The 20,697-nt window shown below is 39.4% G+C and overlaps 1 protein-coding gene across 1 annotated transcript in view; it reads left to right on the forward strand.

Annotated features, from left to right (window-relative positions):
• The window catches only part of ADGRD1 (adhesion G protein-coupled receptor D1), a 144,702-nt gene that overhangs the window by 69,883 nt on the left and 54,122 nt on the right, over positions 1 to 20,697 (forward strand). The window contains exons 15-16 of the mRNA XM_030501989.1: positions 8,187 to 8,260; positions 10,184 to 10,307. Coding sequence (XP_030357849.1) covers positions 8,187 to 8,260; positions 10,184 to 10,307 — 198 coding nt within the window. The remainder of the gene's footprint in view (positions 1 to 8,186; positions 8,261 to 10,183; positions 10,308 to 20,697) is intronic.

The following is a 20,697-nucleotide window of genomic DNA, read 5'->3' on the forward strand; positions in this document are numbered from 1 at the left end:
TGTGCATCCCTTTAAGGGATTATGCTTTTATGCTTGCCTTCTGGTCCCTGTCACAGCTCTTGTCATTGCCTGGACTTTGTTTCCTGTTACAGAGCTCTGCATTGGGCCTGGGTATTTGTATGGCAAAGGGAAGTCTTTCTGCTATGTCAAAATGCTACAGGTGGAATGGGCGGAAAAAGAAAGATTTGTTTACCTCTTTCTTTATGATTCTGTTGAATTAGAAATTGTGTCCATTTTGAAATAGCCTTTTTAGTGTCAATCAGACCAGTTGTTTTCCTTTAGTAGTACTTTTACATGAGTTAAGAAAAATAGAGGAGATTAAGAAAGGGCGTATAGAAGGAACATCTGCTTCTTGTTTTAGAAAAGCAATACGTTCTTAATGTAATAATTCAGAGTAGCAGAAAAAGGCACAGCAAAAGGAAACAGAAAACCTTAACAAAAGGCACTGTCATCTGTTTCACTAAGCAGTTTTGGAAAGTTACCGTGAACTTGTATCAGCATGACCAAATGATCTACTTTCTTATGCTGATTGTAAGGAGGGTGGGGGAGAGCTGAAATGATATTTCATTCATCTATCCAGAAAGGCCTGTAAGCTCTTAGCAGTGTATGTGACTAGAATTTTGCAATGGTGGATGGTTTGCACAGACAAACCATCTTTGTAATATTTAACTTACGGAAAATGCTAACATGTAAATCCAGTCAGTATAAAACCATGCTTTGTAACTATTTGACTTTATTTGCATTAAATAATAGTTTTTTTCAAGGAGCCTAGGACTGCAGAAGCAGCATAAAACAAGACAGTCTTGGACCAGAGGAATGACATGACAACCAGTTGTGTTAATAGCCAGTGCTGGCAAGCAGTATCTCACAAAATTACTTCCTGGAAGAACCAGGCCAAATGGCCAGGTTTGGGGTAGGTTTGTATTTTTAACTTTGCTTCATCCATGCTCGAAGATTACTTTCAGCCTGGCCCATGTAATTCAGATGTGTTAAAATAGTTGAGAACATAGAAGACACAAATGTGATCTTGGTTAGGGGAGAACAACCCCATGGGATTTGGTGCTTATGGCCTTTCTGCAGTCTGCACGACAGTGATAGATTTCCTTTTATTTATTTGCTAGTCTGACTAACTGCTCTTGAACCCTGTTAAGCAAGCTGCGTTTCTTCTTCTTCTGTCTGGTTTGAAGTTCTGGTAGCTCGAAGTGTGTTCTGGATGGGAAGGGAGATGGCAAAAGCACAAAAGCTGCTCTGCAGGGTTTTGCATTACATTAAAACCAAAATAAGGTCTTTTAAGCAATGAGTAACTGCTTCAACACAGGCACCTTGAGTGAAATAACTTGCATTTTAAATTACCTGATTTAAATTAGATTTCTTTGGAGCCAGACTGCATTCATTAATTTTGGAAAGGTAATATCTAGTTGGAGGTTATGCCCTGAGTCAGTTGGAGGCAATGTGGAGTTTGATGGCCCTGGCTCTGCGTAAACAATTCTATCAATAACATGCAGGAAATAAACCAGCTCTTGCTTGCTCTCTTATTTGAGCTGACTTGCTGAAACTCAAAAGAGGTGAGGAAACATGTCTCTAGCTATAAGCAAGGTGTTTCAGGATCAGTGGCTTAACTTTGCGCTCCTCGCTCCATCCTTAGATGTGCAGGTTTTAGAGGGCTGTATACATATAAATTATTTTCTTACATGTAGATTTAACTGTTTAAGGACGTGTCAAAACCATCTGACTATTATATTGCTCGTTACTTAAATGGGACTATTTCTAGAGAAAAAAAATATTTTTACTTTATCAATCTTTGGAACAGAACATTTAAGCATTAAGGCAGCTTTTCATGTAGATCATCAGTTCCACCCTGTGTTTATTGGTGCTCGCATAAGGAAAGGCTGCGGTGCAGGGACGTGTTCTCACTGGCTGGCATTTAAAAATTTTATACATCAAATATTTACTGATGTAACTTGGTTGCTGCCCAAATTGAATTTCCAAGGTCCTTATCCTGCAGTTTCTATCTGCGTGCCTTCCATTGAAGTCAGCTCCATGCACCTCTGATGAAAATGAACGTTCTTTCTGTGGCTATTTTTCAACCTTTCTGTGCTTCCCATTTATTACCGTGATTTACAACAATATTGTGAGTATTATTAATCTGGATTGCAGTCAGTGGGAGTTTGGCTTTGTTTTACACTGTATCTTCAACAGTTTTGGCTTCCAGGCTGGAAGAATTTGGCGTGCAAATACTTGTCACTGCCCAGGGTTTACAAATACATATAAAACACTCATCATGCCCATACGCACCCAGGCCAAAGAGAAAGGAAAAGGGAACAAATACATTGTTACATATTTGAGATCTTTGAAATTGAGAAATATGTGAAAGCATAGTCCATATAGGATATGTGGCTTAGTGAGGCTGAGCAAGGTACTTTGTGCTCAGAAATTCCTGAGTATAGGCCTCAACACCAATACACTGATGCTGTGTTAAGTGCCTAAGGGATCTGCATGAATGTAACTTCTGTGTTAGGGTGGGATGTTTTTAGCTGTAAAATTAAAGAAGAGCCATTTGGGAGTTGTGTATGTGCGTTTAGGGAGGTTACAATTTTAACTCAAAGGTTGCAGTCAGTTTCCATTGCCAAAATTGCAGCTTTTCTCAAGCGTTTGGGGGGGGGAGGGAGACTTTTATGCTATTTAGCACCTAAAACTAGAGAGAAGAGCTGTTACTCTTTTAACGCTGTAATGACGTTGCCCTTAGGGTATATTCAGGAATCACTGCCCCAGCTTGCCATGAAGCCTACCTGTGCTATAAGCAAGTAACCTGAAGTAGATGAAAGAGTCAGACTGAAGAAAGATGAACACCAAGTAAGAGTTTCAGTTTCTGTAGATCGTAAGTAACCGTTCTACAGATGCGCAGTGCCTGACAGTCCACACTGAGATATGCAAGTGGTCAGGTGCTCTCTGGGCAGCTGTTGGATGAAGCCTCTTGTTCAGTGCTATAAGAAAGATGGGATCCCATGAAGAGGGTGGCATTTTTATTTAAAGAGATGTCTACTTGCTTGTCTATGAAAAATAGCAAGATCTTGTGATGCTACACACATTCAGAAGTAATCAATGTGGTTTGCTATGCACAATAATTGAAAAAAAAGAAAAAACAAAAAAAAGGTACCAGGACAATTTCCTCATCCATTCCCTCCTCCTTTTCTTTCTCTCTTCAAAAAATGCTATCTACCAGAGCAGCCAAGAGATTTTAAAGTCTCTTGCTCTTGCGGTTTTTTTCATTCCTTTTTTTGTTCTCACACTGCTTGCCCAGTACAGCAGCTGTTAAACGGGGAAGTCTGAGAAGTGGGGAAGGCTATTGGTGTAGCATTTGATTAACAATATTTTTGCAGGAAATTGATACTTTGACTGTTTTTACCATCAGGCAAAGGAAGGATCAAACCCAATCCATATTCAATTACATATGGCAGACTTTTGTAATTTCAGATGCCTTTATGGCCTCTGATATTTCACTGGGGTTTTTTTTCCTTTCTATTGTTCTCTTTCACAGTTTTCCACCTTTGTGGTATCATGGGATTTTCTGGTTTTTTTTTTTTTTTTTTTTTTTTTTTTTTTTTTTAACTGTATGATTGTACTGTCAAGAAATACATTCAGTGAGCTTTCATGTTGACCCTGGGAGCCTACAGTGTTCTGTTTGTGTTGGCATTGCCTTGTTGAAAACAATGGAAGAACTAAAGGTCTGGCTTTTAGGCATAACGCAGTATTATTCCCTATTCACAAGCTAAGTTCTTTTTTGTACAATTTGTAACATTTTTTTTCATTACTTGGGCTAGTTACAGCTTAGGGTGAATCAGTCAGACAGGCTCTAAATTAAAATAGTTGGGTGATCTGAGCTCGAGGTCTGTTGCAGTGCAGTTTTCCCACAGCTTGGAAGAAAACAGCCTATATAGCCGCTATAGAAATAGGTGATGATTCTTTCTTTCTCTCTCTTTCTGCCTGTCTTTTTTCCAGGGAACTGAGTAGATGAATGTACATGAAAGTTTTAATTTTCTAGGTAATTAGAAGTAGATTGTATAAGGTGGCAAGGAAAGCCAATAAACTATGTGGCTCTGGATAGATTATGCTAAGAGTCAGGATGTCACTGTGAGGTCAGAAAGTCTTTAAATTAGAAGCATCATTTTAGTCTCTAATTTGATCCATATACCAGAATCAAAAGTGCTTTTGACTCATAAATCTGTAAGAATATTTCAGTGGGCCTGTGAACTACACAAAAGGCACAAGCATACTGGCAAGAGGCTTTCTTGTCTTTAAGACTTTTGTTGCCACCTTCAAAATAATCCATGGTATTCTTGGAGGTTGAGGAGATTCAGAGAAGCTTCAAAATCTCTGAATTAGACAAAATGCTGTATTTTGTAAACAGAGACAAGTGAACTCCAAATTGAGTTTAATTGGGTAAGTTATCAGCTGCTTTGGTTAAGAGGAGGTCCAACACTCAATACATTGGGGCTTGGAACTACTGAGTTTATGGCAGATCTGACCCTCCAATTTTGCCTTCTTTCTATTGGAGAAAAATGCATATTGAACGAGAAGGTGCACACCCTCCTCCCTTGGTGGCCACCACTATGTAGCTAAATGTTTGCTTTTTAAATTCAGGGGTGGAGAAACAAGCTAATCTCGCAAAGGTTCACCCCACCCTCTGCTTGGCCTCTCTTCTTGGCAAGCCTTCCAGCAGCAGCTGTCTGACTGTTTTTCTTCTGCAATTGTGTTCATGACATTTCCTGCAACTAGCTTTTCCTGAGGGTTTCCAGCAGTCCTTTTAGCCCCCCACCCCCTTTTTTTGGCCTCTTCATCAACTAACCGTGGCCTTGTGCCTAGTTCCCAGCAGTGTAAGTAGTACTGTATCCCCATCACACATCCATGTATGTCCTCTGTATGCTCTCAACACATACAATGAGGTTCTCTGGTTTGCTTTTAAGTCTGACTAATTTAGTGAGAGTCAGTGGTTAGTGTTAGGGATGTTGAACAGCCATGACATAAACAGAGACTGTCCTTCCTCAGGATACCTGCTCCATCAGACAGACACACACTTTACTCTGTTTCTCTTTTATTGCAGTTCTTTTTTGGAGAAGCTGCATGTACCCCTCTCCATGCAGGAGGACTGATAGAAAGACAATAGATTAGGGAGAGTTAATGAACAAATCCTGGCTCACTTGACATGCTGCTACTCTCCCTCTCCAGACTACTGAAAGCAGCATGAACTGTCCTTTCATAGGCTTTTATAAACACTGAAGTGACTTTAATCTTTTAGAGTAAAAGCCTGCTTGTATATTAAGCTTTCTGTTATCGATGTCATTAAATCAATATCCTCAGTGCTGCAGGATCCAAATCACATATAAGCTGTCACACACAGTTTAACATAAGCAATGCAATATTGAGGTACAGTCAGTTCATTTTTTTCATAGATTAGAGAGTACTTTGAAGTAGAGCTGTTGAAGATCAGAGTGGGTTTATTCTTCATTGTAGCCAGTTTCTTATATGTTTGGGGGCTTTCTGTTCTAATGATGGTTTTGTTGCAGAATTTTAATGGAGTCTGAGAAGATGAACTTTTTTTTAATGCAGTTATCATAAATGGCACTGAAAAGCCTTGTGAGCCCTATGTTGTCTGTATTAAAACATGGGAGATATTCTTTAAGAGAAGTAAATAGGCAATTGGTAAGAACTCTTCTTGTAAAGTATTATTTATCTATTGTTTTTCCATGTGGGTATGCACACAATTCTGGACAGCTCAGAGACTCTGTAGCCTCACTTAGTGTAGTCCTTTGTCTAATGAGTGACATCTGTGTTTAAAGATGGAGAAAAATAATAATTTGTCCTTTGCCAGAGGTACTTAATTGAGGGTAAAACATACATCTGGGATTTATTTGTGTAAAAAGATACGCAACTGAAGTACTTTGTCTTCTTCCAACCTGACCCTGTGATGCCCTTTCCATTTAGTGTATGAAGAATCAAGATTTATCTAGAGATATCTTACAAATCAGAAATGACAGCTGTTATTACAGCAGATCTTTCTCTCTCTATTTTTTTTAGCCACTATTCATCTGTCACAGATGTGAAGTAATTTGTAATACAAACTGACTATAGATTCTTTCAATTGCTTATTTCAGGAAAGCTATAGACATGATGGACATAACATTCTACAGCATAATGGGCAAACATTATGCTACATGCCTTGCTGCTGGTAAAGCGGAATGAACTCTGCCAACAAAACTCTAAATTAACTGAAGTTGCAGAAGGCAGTTTTCCAGTTGTGGGTTATGGATCATTGGTCTTCTGCAGTTTCTGAGCTAGTGCTCTTCAAGAATACTCTGAGCAGCAAGAGATGGGGTTAAGGGAAAGAAGCAGTTTCTGAAAGACACTCCTATTTCATAGATGGTTTGTGATTTGGAAGGTGTTTACCGCTGCTGCTGGTAAAGGCAAGGCTCGTGGTGGGCCCTTGATGGATCTAGCAGGGAACATACCAGCTTGATTCTGAAGTCTTGCATGGGGCCTTCACAGGGCAGCCAGCGATGGGAAGGACTTTCACAGAGGAAGGACTGCTCTGTATTAGTTAACCTCATACACTTGGTTTCACTACATCTCTCTCACCACAGCTGGAAAGTGACATGAACTTTCTTGGGGGTTATATCAGTGAGATATTTCTTGGTGATGAGGGATGTGAATCTTGTCCATTATCACTTCCCAGTGTGGCACACCTGGGAGAGTGTGAGGTTTTACCATTTGCTTTGCTTCCCTTGTGGAAAAAAGCTACAGGATATCCCCAGAGTCAAAGGGAAAATAGAGACCCATGGCAGATTAGCAGCAGTCTTTCCTCTCCACGAAGCTCTGCTACTACTTTCCTCTCCACAGAGCTGTAGTCTCAGCAGTTTCTATGATGAAGGCTTAGGGAAAACAGGGTGAGTCAAGGAACTAGAAATCTTGTCTGGGGATGTTGCTCAAGCAGATAAGAAAATTCCATTTATGTTATCCAGAGATGTGAGTTAAGAAGTAGTAAATGGCCTTATCTATAGCATAGCTACTTGAAGTGTGTGGAAATCCAGTATGAACCCGTGAATGTCCAGGGTTAGGCAGAAATGCTTTATTATCGCTAGTAAGGAGGGAACTGTGCTGCCTCGTGCCTGACACTTGTTGGACTTGTGGGAGAAAAGGAAAATTGCACCAGGGCCTTCCTGTACTTGGTTGAGTTTCAGCATGATGAGGCAGTGGGTTTTTTTCCTTCTTTCTCTAAAACAAGGAAAGCAATACTTGGTTGTCTTTCATCTTGACAGCAGAATTATGTTGCAATAATCTGAGGGCTGTTAATTCACCAGTGATTGGTTTATGTTGAAGACTTTTGTAATTAAAAAATTGCCTTAAGGGTCTAACATAATGTGGACTTTGGGGATTTATGTAGTTGAAAGGGTTGAACACATCCTGGAAATCCTCTAGGTTGCATATTTTGCCTATAAGAAACTATTACTTCACTCCAATATAATTTGAATTATTTTGTCATGAAAGTGTTGTAACAGAGTGGAGAATGGGGTATCAAAGCTTCCGGAACAAGGAGATTGAGTTAGTGGCTAAACCTGTTTATGGAAGATAGAAATTATGTCATTATAATACTAAGGTGTGTGAAAATAAAATCTTGAATTATGGCATTGCTCTTTCAGTTTGATTGTATGTTTTAAAATAATCACTACTGTGGAAAGAAAATGTCTGTGAGTTGGTCATTGTAACACGCATATTTCAGTGTAATTAATCCTAAAATGTGAGTCTTTATTACCCAATGAGAACAAATCCAACAAAGCCAAATATATGCTGAAGAATAATGCACCAGTCCTGTAAAAATTAACACATAGATTTGTGCTTATATACAATAAATAATCCTGGTTTGCTATTTACTTAAATGGGACACAGATTTCTCACTCAAAGTGACATGAGTTTAATCCCAGTGTGTAAAATTAAGACTGAATACCAGCCTTTGCACGTTTGGTGTTTATTATAAAGCTGAAAAGACTGATAAAATTTGCTTTCAGTTATGGTGTATTAATCTAGAACAAGTCTATGGAAGTTGTTATAGCAATGAGAATTTAAAGTAGCCGAATAGCAAAATGTAGTCTTTTTTAAACCTTCCTTCAGGGTTTATATTTTCTTTCTTGCAGACTGCCAGACAATACAGCCAAGCACTCAATAAGAGTAACAGAATTCTTCTTTACTGTGCATTTCTGGACTATAGGTATGTTACTTAATTTCCAATTCTGTAACTTGGTTTAATGAAATGACAGTTTGTAATGTTATATATTACCTACATTCTTCTTGTTCTCTCTCATTCACATAAAATAGTTAAAGAAATAGAGCCACTGGCCTACAAAAACCACAATCTGATAGTGGCTTCTTACCATAAGTAGGAGACTTGCTATTCACAGACCCTGTGTTAGGTGGGTAATTGAGAGACTGAAAAATTTTGGAATCAAAACTGCAGACCGATACAAATCCTGCTTATGTTGGTTTATGAATATGTCCTCTTGGGCAGAAGCTTGGGTGTTTTAAGATGGCAAACCTCCAGCAGAGCCATTATTTTCACTGGGTCTGTGTCTGTGTCACAGCATCATGTGATCAGTGTTTCAGAGCTGTGAATTTTGGCCAGTGCATGGAAGGGTGAAATATTATGCCCCTGACTGCAAATTAGAATAAAAGAGAGAGAAACATCACCTTAAATTTCACTCAGGAAAGAGTAACTATGGAAAAGCAGTAGCTTTTTTTGTGTTAGCCCTGAATATATTTCATCTGGTTTTGTTTCCAGATATGCTGCTTTAACTGAATTAATCGAGGAGGAGTGCAAATAGTGAATTTTGAATTTCATAGGGATTAACATTTTTTGAGCCATAACGGTATAAAGCCTAATTGCTGTAGCAGTGGCGCACAATGCTGTGGTCCCTCCTCTCCAGCATGCACATGCAAGGTCACTGTAATTGTTTTACTGAAGTTTTGTTTCAAGTATGTTGAACTGTCCCAGCTGTTGGCAGTTACTCGTTGTTATGGTTACTCACAAATTACAATAAATTAGAAACAGATTTTACTGAAGTGAATTAATATGGTTGAGGCATTGTTCCTGTACTGTTTTCCATTGAGGCTTGAGCCCTTGAGGCTTTGCCTCAGGATAGAAACTGAAATATGAAATCTGTCCTGTCAAATGAGTTTTATTTGTGTCAAGATGGCCTTATTCCCTAGTGCGTGGCAGTTAAAGAATAAGCAATTGGTTTCTGACCTATGACAGACTCTCTTTGAAAACTCAAGGAGGTCCCAAAGGGCAAAAGAAGGATGAGGTAATACCTGTCTTTAAAATAAGCACCAAGAAAAGTATAGATCACTCAGTCTAGCTTCAGGACCCAGAATAATATCAAAAGTAATAAATGGTTAAGAAGCAGGCAATTTAGGTGGGAACCCATGGAGCCCCCCCCCCCCCCCACATGCGTGCCTGTGCCTTCTGTGTCCCCACACCACTGCAGGGCTGTGATAGTGCAGGGGGTTCTGGGTTTCCCTGGCTCCAAGGAAAAGCAGACTCATGAGGATCACTTTCCTACGCAGCCCTGGGACCTGGCCACAGAGCCAGCCTAGCCATATCCTCAGAGGAGCTGGAGCTGCTTTTGCTGCTCCTGAGGATGAAATGACAAAACCCCACTGACATTGATGGATCACTAGAAATCTTGCTCAGCCTGAATTACTTACTTTGACAGGACGAGTGGCACAGTCGAAAAGAGTGAGGCAGCAGATACGATTCACTGACTTTTTTGACTTCTGCAAGATTATTGACTTGTCTGATACTATAGCTTTCAGAATATAGAAATTTGTGTCTAGGTGAAATGCCATAAATGGGTTGCACAACGTAAAGAAAAAATGTAGTTATTCATTGGCCATAACTGGGAAGAAATCTCAAGTGACATTCATGAGGGGCCTGATCTGGACCATATTCCAGTCAGGATTTTCCTTAACTCTTTTCCTGATGGAATTGAGAAGACACTAGCAGTGTTTGTGGATGCTCCAGCCTGAGATGGCTTTCAAACCTTTGTATCTCCTGTACAGTACAAATGCATGTCAAATTAACCTGCACAAGATGCATTTTGATAGAGATTATGTTCCATTTTTGTGTGCTTTGCAGCAATGGAACTGGTGTTTGGTCTAACGAAGGTTGTGTGCGTGAGAGTGGAGACCTCAACTACTCAGTGTGTCTTTGTAACCACCTCACTAACTTCGCCATTCTGATGCAAGTGGTGCCTCTGAAGGTGAGATTAAACAAACGAGTAAATATGTCTGTTAAAAATGAAGCTTAAATACATCAGTTGTATCATCACGTTCAGTAAGTGATTGGAACTGGGCTCATTTTTGCCCAACTTGGATTGATTCCACATCTTGCTTTCTGGGATGATGTTTTAATACTTCTTGACTATATTTTTTAAAACTTTGGGGAACTGAAATGAAGCATGAAAAGAAACATGTCTGTTGTAGGTGGGAATCCTCTTTACTTTGTTCTCACACTTTTGGTGTGATATCTTAAAGGCAGGAACAACACTAGAGGACATCGTACAGGTGACAATACAGGGAATTTATAATTTTTTGGTGATGAGAGTGGGCCCATGTGGAGTCCCAGGTAATGTTGCTGCTAACAAGCCAGTGAAGGATGTAATCCCTTCAATGTGCTTCAATTGCAGTTCCTCTGGTTTGGCTGTTATTTAGTCCCTCTCTGAATTCATCAGAAAATCTCATCCCAAATCTTTGACCAAGATGTACCCTTAAAATTGGCTGTTTAGGATTATCTCTTTGTACTATTTTTTTCTAACCAGTATAAAATATGAAGTTGAGATGTAGGCAAAGACAAGCTTCCTGGCTTTTGAGCTCTACAAGCAGTCTATGCTCAGTTACAGATTCTTAAAACATATGCTAAGTATTTGCTTCACGTGTCTAAGCAGTAGAGCCTGTTGAATCAGCTAGACAATTGGAAACTTCTCCTAGGTGTCCTTGGAACCCTGCTAAGTAAATGTTAAAATGCTGGTGATTTTAAACACATATACATGTTTATTCACAATGTTCTGAAAGTCATGAGCCAAGGTTCAAAGGGCCCATATAAGTCACCCATTGGAATAATAGATTGTCAGTGCTCTAAGAAATTGTTGCGGTGATGTTACACTCAGTCTTGAACTTCTGTATATTTTATTTTTCTTTTCTTTTCATAAATGGTGTTCACAGATCATAAGAGACAAGGAAAAGAGAGGGTGGGAGTATGCAGTTGCCCACAGTTGAATACTTCTGTTTATATAACTGTTATATATCTGTGGCTGTATAAATAGAATTGGATGAAATTTTTCCACATGAACACTATTTTTGACAGAACGTTTATTTTTTGTCTAGGTTCTGTTTCTTACAAAAAGGGGTCTGCTTTTCATGGAAAATGTAAATAAATGATTGGAAATTGATTGTTTGAAAACTGGAGAGCTTCTCATCAAAAGCTGTATTTTGGTATAAAAAAATGACTTAATTTTTCATGGGAATTCTACTTAGGGTGCTTTGTACTTCTGTTCTCCTGTGGAAAGTATCGTTTCCCTTTCTTCCATTGTACTGATAAATGCAGCTCTCAGGGTAGCACAAGCAGGCAGACATCCTCTCCAAGGGCACCATAACAGCCTTTAACCTAATGCACTGGTCAGCAGAACAGTACAACCAGGTATGAACAGTTCTACCACCCCTTGCAGAAAGGCAAGCAGCTGCACAGAAAAAAATCAGAAAAAAATGAAGAGGGGGATATTGACAACTCTAATAAGATTGACAGTTCTTCTAATAAGATATTGACAATTCTAATAATACAGGCCAATATGTGTGGAGCAGCTTCAGACCTGGGAGAACATCCCTAGGGAGAACACTGCTGATGTGGAAATCCATGAACTCTTGAGACCAGTTCAGTGCGATAAATGTTCTGACTGTCTCAGCTCCTTTTCCTGAGACTGATTTTCTTTTTTGCTTAAAAAAAACCAACCCCAAAACAATGAAAAACCTCATAAGCTTTCCATTAACATTGCAGTGTTTTAAGGAACTTGCTGTTCAGAGCTGGAGAGTACAGCATACTCTGAGTTCAAAGACAAGGTGTCTCTAAGCAACAAACATTGACAATAAGTGACCTTCTTCAGAAGTAACTTGTCACGTAAACACTTGTGGCGAGCATTATATGATAACTATTTGTCAAGGATGCTAACTTTTTCTTCTGAGAAAAAGTTGTTGTTCTTTCTTTTGTGCTAAATTCAAGGAAGAATCTCCTTGCTGAACTCCTTCTCTTTGTTCCTTCACATGGTTAAGTCTAGCTTTTCCCACTTACAGAACAATAGCATGATCTAGACCTTGTCAGCTTTGGCTACTCTGAACCTGCCCCAGGGCTGCTCTTCCTGCCAGTAATGCTCCAGCTCATTTTCATACCTTCCCCAATATCCAGCACATACGCACAGTTTGTGCCTTTCTTGTGGGCATAAAGGCACAAACTGTTTTGTTTCAAGATTCTTTATCATTGCAAGATTCTTTATCATTGCAAGATTCTTTATCATTGTGAAGAATCTCAAGATTCTTTATCATTGCAATTTTATTATAAGGTACAGAACTGTGTCAGTAATTTATGCACCTGGCTTGGGGAGGAATTAGTGTCTCACATGGATTTCATTTGGTTTCAGTGAGACATTCATAGGAACAAAATCGTAGGATATCTTGCATCTGACAGTGCTTTCTGACGGTATTTTTTTTGAATACTTGAAGTACTGTGAGATGAGGAATGCTGACAAATTGTTAGACATTTATGGAGCAGACTGTCAGGTGGGTCTAATTTCCAGGGAGCATAGAAATGCAAGAAAGTTCTTAGGAACAAGCTGTGAGTTCTTGATTTTCCTTCTTGATCTTTACTCAAAACAGGTTAGATTGATTCAGTCAGTATTCTGCTATATGCCAGCTGGAAGTAATCTCCGGAGACTGAAATCTGCTGAGATGAAAAAGCAATTTTATTCCAATATTTTCAGAGAAAGAAATTGAAAGAGAGAGGTCATAAAGAGAAACTTTAAATTCTGGAATTTTAATTTAAATGTGACAAAATGAACCTCCACTCTGATATCTGTGTGCTATACAGCAGTGCAGGAAGAAAAAGAACTATGAATGCTGTGAATAAGCTAAAATCAAGCTTGGATTACAAGTGTAGTTGAATACTACTCCAGATTTTATATTAGCTTCAGCAAGAGCTTGAATGCACTGAAGTCATGGTGATTGTGAAAGAACAGTATGAACAAAACTGCTGATTAGCTTGAGATGCATGTATGCAGTTTAGCTGCTTTCAGTGATGCAGTTGTAACAAGTTTATTTCAGGAATGAAGTAACCATCTTGGAAAAACTTAGAGCCCTGTGGTGCTCACATGTCAACGTGGCACTGACCTGTTCGCCCGCTGATCAATTGGCCCATGTGGAATGCCGAAATTATTTGTGTTTTTATCACTCTGATGTGATGTCTGTCTCATGGCTGGCCCAAATCCATGCTTGCTTGCTGGGATTCAGTTATCATGTTGGTTTTAACTTCAGAAATTATAGCATTTATTTGGAGTTTTTGGAGATGAGTGATTATCAACTGGTTTAAATGAGTCAAGATGTTAATTGAAGGTAGAATGTGACCGAAGTTGAGCAGAATATTCCTGAAGGGACATATTCAGCCCTTGATTGCCTTCATGAAGTTATGTGGATGTAATTAAGGTCAGAAATTCCAAATGAGAATTTGGAAGCTCTGTTCAAAGCCTTTTCACAGCTCTGATCATATTACTAAGAGAATTTCACAATTGCATCTCCCCAACAGTATATGTCAGTGGGACGTTCAGAGTAGTTGTGCAGGTATTAACTAATCCGTGTACCCCTCCTCTGGGAAACTCATTGCTGTGATCAAGCTTCTCTTTCTGATGGGGGAAACTGAGGTAGAGTAAAAGAGTCCCTCACAGCAAATCACTGCTAAAGCTGCACTCTTGGCGTTCATGTCTGTCCTTCTCCTTCCTTAATCCACAGAAGTATTCCAGCTTTTGCTTCATCTGGTGCAGTCAGAACAAACCTTTCCTGCCAGCTGCCCTGCAATGTTATAGTTAGAGAGACAATGGTGCATTAATATAGCTGCGGTAGGAAAAATAAACAATCCATTTAGTTTGACGTGTTTACACTGGTTTATATTTGCTGCTTCTGGAGAAAGTTCAACTAGAGGGGACCCAGGGTGATACACTCCCTGTGGTGGTTTTCTTGTACTGTAGTATGACAGTGCTCCACAGTGCTGCAGGCTTGAACCTGGATAGCAACAGCAGAGAATGGGAGATGAGGTATTCCCTCAAGAACGCATCTTCTGCTAGCACAGAGCCTGGAGATCTCAACTTTCAACGCCACCTCCTGCTAGAGGGGAACTGGCTGGTGGAGAGGTCCTGTTCCTGGGGTGTGAGGGACAGGTGAAATCAGGAGAAGAGACATGAGCAATGCTCCTGTGGTGCAGACAGATGGAGGAATGTCTCAAGATGCTTCCTAGACAGCAGGAATCAAATCCAACACAGAGTAAGCCACATTTCAAAAGCACTCCAAAGAAAATTCAGATGCTATCATTTTATTTTGGGCAGCTTTGCTTCCTCTCATCAGTCAGTGGGACCCTATGCTCCTGCCAAGAAACATGCCAGCCATCTGGCAGTTTTTATTTTTATAGTGATCCAATAACTACAAAGCATGCCAGGCTATTTGTACCATCTGCCACATAAATGTCATTTCATCAAAAGGGTGGTGGACACCTGGGGATCCAGAGTTCAAAAATCTGTTTTAAAAGGGAAATCATTGTCTCCCACAGCAAAATAGAGCTTGAGGTTTGGGTCTCCCTCTCCCAAGTGATCAATGCAGGAAACAACTGTAATATTTATGGCTTCCAGACCATTCTCTTAAATTGTTCCCCCCCCCCCCCCCCCTTTTTTTTTTTCCCTTTTTCTGCCTTTTTCAACTGTGAGGGTAGAAAAATGACTACTATAAAGTTCACATGTGGATGGACATTTCCAGTGAAGTAATAGTGTCGTACGATCTGTGGTAGAAATTGTTCAGGTTTTTAAACACATTTTCTGCATTTCTAAAGCTAGAAATTACTTCATTTTTCATCCCGTTTGTAGCTCTCGTTCCATAATTCAAAAGGGAGGATCAATCAATAGAGTTGAAGATGCTCACCAATGGGCTTAAAAGCAGAGAAGCGTTTATAAAGAGGAAAGTATTTCAAACCATCTGATCTTGCAGCTGGAGCTCTAGAGACAACCCCCATAGCATCTTTAGGGAGCCCAGAATTTTCAAAAGGCTTGGGGATTTGGCTGTGAGGTTCTATTTGCAATAGGAAAGACATCCTAGATTTCTTCTTTAGGGCAATATGTGCGGGTTTATTTTATTTTTCACTGTTCCAGCTGAATTTGCCAGCAAGTTTTGACAATGCATGGCTGACTGAGAGCAAAGTGCATCTATGCGTGTCTATAAAGGCTGTTTCGAAAATGTCCTAATATTGTCAAGTGTTTTAAAAATATGGGGGGTTGGTGTGTAATTTGTGAGTTTGGAACATTGTTTTCCTAAATCTAATAGTGCAGTTATTAATCAAACATTGCACTCAGGGGGGGCATTTAAAAAGCAGTCTGAAATGATAACCTTTTTTCTTAAATTTCTCAGCCAGCCGAGGTTCAGATTATACACTCTAATAGGACAGTGAAATGGAAATAATGTGGCATTCTCTGATTTCTGCTGGGTTGTAATTTTAATATAATTACTTTTCTCAGCATGCTCTTCATTGCTGGGAACATAAAAAGAAAAATGCCTTAATCCAGTAATTTTTCTTTTGTGTCGCATACTTAAAAATTGGATAGGCATTGCGGTTTTTTTGGTCCTTGTTTATTACCACTGACAGTTTATTTAACTGAAGAGATCTGTACAGACAGTTTAGACAGCCCTTACCCATCACATGAACAAAGATAAATCAGCTCATGTGTTTATTCTAGCATTGCTTTGTAAACTTTCTTTCTCACTCTCTCCACTTGTGCCCCTCCATTTCATTGCAGTGAATGTTGTCCCTGTGGAGGAACACATCTCACTGGTGTGTTCACAGTATGACTGTGCATCATATTTCTTTTGTCCTTTCTATGCTCGTGCTCATCTTTCCTGAAAATTGAGCACTAATCTTGATTTTTAACTCAGAGTCATTGTTCATTCTTTTGCTATTCCATTCCTATGCTAGTGCAGGTCTGTTGATTTTGATGGCAACAAATAGGAAACTCTCTGGTTCTGTCCTTAATCCCATAGAATTACATGGAAAAACTTGGACTAACACTGCAGGACACTAAAACCCTCAAATTCCTTAGAGAATTGTTTGGTACTTACTCAATTTCACTCAGAAGAGGAGAACAAAAAATTACTCTTTATTTTGGAAAAGCACAAATAATGGTCGAAAGAGCTCTTTTGTTTGAGGAGCATGAAATAGGATTCTATTTTAATCAAAATACTTAACAAAATAACATAAACTTCCTTTCTATGGTGGAAATGAAAGCTCTGAGCTATTTGGCAGCTAAGTCTTCTTGCTGACTAAAGGATTTCCCCACGCAGTATAAAAATGTTATGATACCGCACCTTTATCCATCACTGTTCTCAGTTGAATATCTTTAGATTTAGTCATTCTCTCCTCTTAAGTGCAGTCTGTCTTCTGTATTGGCCTTTTTATGCCCTCTCTCCCCAAAACATGGTGTAGGGGAAATGCAGGGCTGGGTACCTGGCGGCTCTTGGCTGCGATGCAAGCCACAGTTAGCCGCAGTCCCGAATTGAAATGGATGTTTCTGAATCAAAGCCCAAGCCTGGGATAAGGGAGTTAGACATACTAATTTTCATTGAATTTTACTGGGAGCTGGGTATTTTAATTATCCTCAAGTGCTCTGAAAAATCTCAGACTTGGAGTCTGGCAAGAGACCAACGTTTCTCTGCCTGCAAAGAGCCTGCTGGACCCACACCGGGCTTTATTCTCCTTGTAGCCCTAACTGATGGACTTCATTATGGCTGTTAATTGGAGAACAGGATGAGCCTGCTCTTGCTGGAACAAGGAAGTAGAAAGCAGATGTACAAATCTGAGATGTATGGGCAAACAGCTCCTTCAGGTTCCCAGAGGACAATCTGCTGTAACTATAGCATTTATCATCTCTTGAGAAACACTACAAGTCTTAGGCCTGAAATGAAGGCAGAAAAAACACACTGCTTTGTGTTACACAGAGATATGAGGAAAAACTTGCAAATATCTGCTTTTCTCATCCCCGAACTTCATTATAATTTGATACCACTTCACAACTTGAGTCCTTTTTCCCTGCCATGCTTCCTTCATTTGAACTAAAAACTTGCTTCCTTCATTTGAACTAAAAACTTGCTGTGTGAGATTTGAAATTAACAGATTACCTACTGTTTGATGACATCTTGCCCAGAACTACTTTAAAAGATGACATGGGCTTTTAAAAATACTAATTAATACCTTGGCAGAGATATTTGGAAAATGCTTCATTTTTCATGTCACAGTGAAAAGTTTTAAATGAGCAGCCACCAGGCTGGGCTGGCTGTAGGAGAACATGCCTTTAATCCTGAAAAGCCCCCTCCGTAGCACTTTATTGCTGATCACTAGGAGTTGTGGAGTTAATAGAGAATGGGAATTCAAAAGCAGTTCTGCTGGAAATGGCTGATGAAGGTGATTGCGCTGCAAAGCGTGACTCGGAGAGGCCTTTTTTCTCTGAACTTGTGGTATCTGATACATTGTGGCTTGAGAAACGAAGACTCTGAATCAAGTTAGACTTTTTTTTTTCCTCCCTGAGAGTAGTGATTGTGCAGTGCTGTTAGGTATGGCCTGCCAAAATCCTTGTGGTGGTCTCCATGCATAGACTGAGCCTCCTGAACTAAACACAGATGTTAATTTGAAGAAACATATTGTTATGTACCTAAAAAAGTGCTTGGCAAGCTGAAGGAAAACAGAGATTTGTATTGTTATTATTGTTTAATATATAAATAAAAGCCTCACTGGACTGAAATTGAATTTCAGCAGCCTTTCTGGAGGCAATTAAAACCATTAGCTTCATCAGCCAAGGCCAGGTTTTTAATGTCTCTGAAGCACTCTGGCTGCCAAAGTTAATTATTCATCCTTTTCTTAATTGGATTCAGATCGCATCTTAAAGGTGCAGCTTCAATAGGGTTGGCTGAGCCTTAATTTTTCACCCCCTACCTCTCCTCTCTACCCTCCCTCCAAGAAATGTCTCCTAATATATTGTTTCAAGGCTTTGCGGAAGTGTTTGAGAGTGGATTTCAGCCCAGGGCAGCGGGTGGTCATCTCATGGCAGATCTCAGTTCAATAAACAGGGTAAAATCCATATGTCATTATAAGTAACTTCATGGTCGGAATGCTTTCTGAGATTTAAAGCTGACCAAAAGGGACACTAAAATAGAACTTAGTCTTACGTTTGGACTTAGGGCAAAATATAGTTGTCATGTCTTGCGTTTCTAGCAGGGAACGAATAACTTTGGTTTCATACAATGTATACACTATATAACCATATGCAAAAATACATTGTGTTCTACTGATAAGTAACACTAAAATAAAAATGATAGGTGCAATATAGTCCTAAGATTGCAGGGCTCATTTTTTAGGACTGTAAAATAGGTTTTGGTTCAAGAGCTTGTCTTTTTCTGGAAAAAGATGAATTGCTTTTCACAAAGGAGATTTCAAAAGTAGTTTAGACAATGAAATTACTGCTTTTGGTAGCTAAATTGTGAAGTTGTAATTTGGTATATAGACAAACCCTTGCAGGATCAGCTATGGCAAACCTTGTTTTACGTGTTTGAACTCAGCCCTTTGACGTGTTGCCTCCATAAAAGCAGACATAGAGGGATATTTTGCAGTATGCAAAGAAGAAAATCTTAGATTAGCAGTTCCCTAAAATGTCTCTTCCTCTGGAGAGAGCCAAAAGTAGCCCCTTGCCAAAGCAGTAAACATGCAGTCAACTGCCTGAGAGATGACTGAATGAGGAAAAGGGACAGGAGTTAAAATTCCACGCAGAAGAAGGGGACACTGAGCAGAGAGAGCCCCGTGGTGTTCAGGCAGATGCTCCGGTCTGACCAGTTGCTATTTGGTGTTCCTGTAGCTTTTTGATGGGTTGCTGTGCTGTGTTGTATATACAGTTGCTCATTAATGTTACAACATTAGTATTAATGTTAATAAATAGGTTTTCTGTTTGAGGTACAGATCAATTTCTCATGTATAGCCTATTGAGCAAGTCTTTCAGCCTCAACTGACCTTCTCGAGATACTCCAAAGATGAAAAGTACCATCCCATTACAGTAGCATATTTTCATCTTCTTGTATAGTTATTTTTAAACAGAGGAGTTAGATGTCACTAATTGTCTTGTTATTAACAAAATCATAAAGAAAAAATACATATTTAGAGTATGAACTGGTATCTTTGCAGGATCATTTTTCAGGCCATCCGGTTGCCTGCAACTTTCCAACATAAAAATGCTGACCAGTGTGCTAACTTATGAGGAAGAACAAGGGTAAGGCAATAGGTGATAATATTGCAGATGGGTGTAACTTCTGAAACCATAAGATCTTTGCCCATGCTATTAGCAACACTAGCAAGATGTGAAGCATGTTAAAGCCTGAACTAGAAGGGTGGGAGTTTTATATGGAGTATGAATTTTTGATCTGACTTCGTCAAAGCTGAAACTAAGAAACATCTGGTTTTTAGTGTTCATGATTACTAACACTCATGATTCCATGAGCTCGTTTCCCTGCTTTTCAGCTTGCTGCAGAGTAAGAGACCATCTAAACTCAAAGAAGCAAAACCTTCTAGAAGAGTAATTTAATAGAGATTGGAACAAGTGTGAGAATCAGGCTCATGGGACTACTTCATAGATTGCTCAATGTTTTATTTGGTACTTTTTAATGCTATTTTCTTTAGCATTACAGCTCGATTAGCATTTTTATGCTGACTACAACATCCTACCAAATTACTGTGTCATATTCCAGTTTGCAAAAAGACAAGCTGTGGGAAGATGAAATCAGCTTGTGTCAGATGCTTTGACAATCTAGGTATTTCTAAAAACCTACATGCTTGTTATCCCTTAGAGTGTGAACATAGACGTACAACATCCAGCTAGGCTGTAACAGGTTGTGGGAATTTAGTAGAGACGTGATATTTTAAATATAGGTTCTCTTCTCTCCTGCACCGTATACCTGTATTTAGAAATGAGGCTCCACACCCTGGAAATCATTCCAGGCCTTCTTTTCATGCTGTATCCTTCCCCCTGCAATTCCTATCACCTGCAGAAAGGAGCTGGTTTCACTGGCTGGAGCCGTGGTGAACAGGGACCACTCTCTTGGTGCCCTCCAACCCAACAGCTATTGCAGGCTCCACCTTTTCCTTAGTGAAAAAAACAAATGGTTCAGCATCATCAGATTTTGGTTGTGTTTACCACAGCAAGAGCCATTTCCGTAGTGTATAGATGCAGGGACCTGAGTAGGTTATTTTAGGTTTGAGTGAATCTTCTACATATTGTTGGTAAGAGGGGTTTTTTTTCTTTTTCCTTTTTCATTTCTAAG

Source organism: Strigops habroptila, chromosome 11, assembly GCF_004027225.2.
Source record: "Strigops habroptila isolate Jane chromosome 11, bStrHab1.2.pri, whole genome shotgun sequence".
NCBI classification, from domain to species: Eukaryota; Metazoa; Chordata; class Aves; order Psittaciformes; family Psittacidae; genus Strigops; species Strigops habroptila.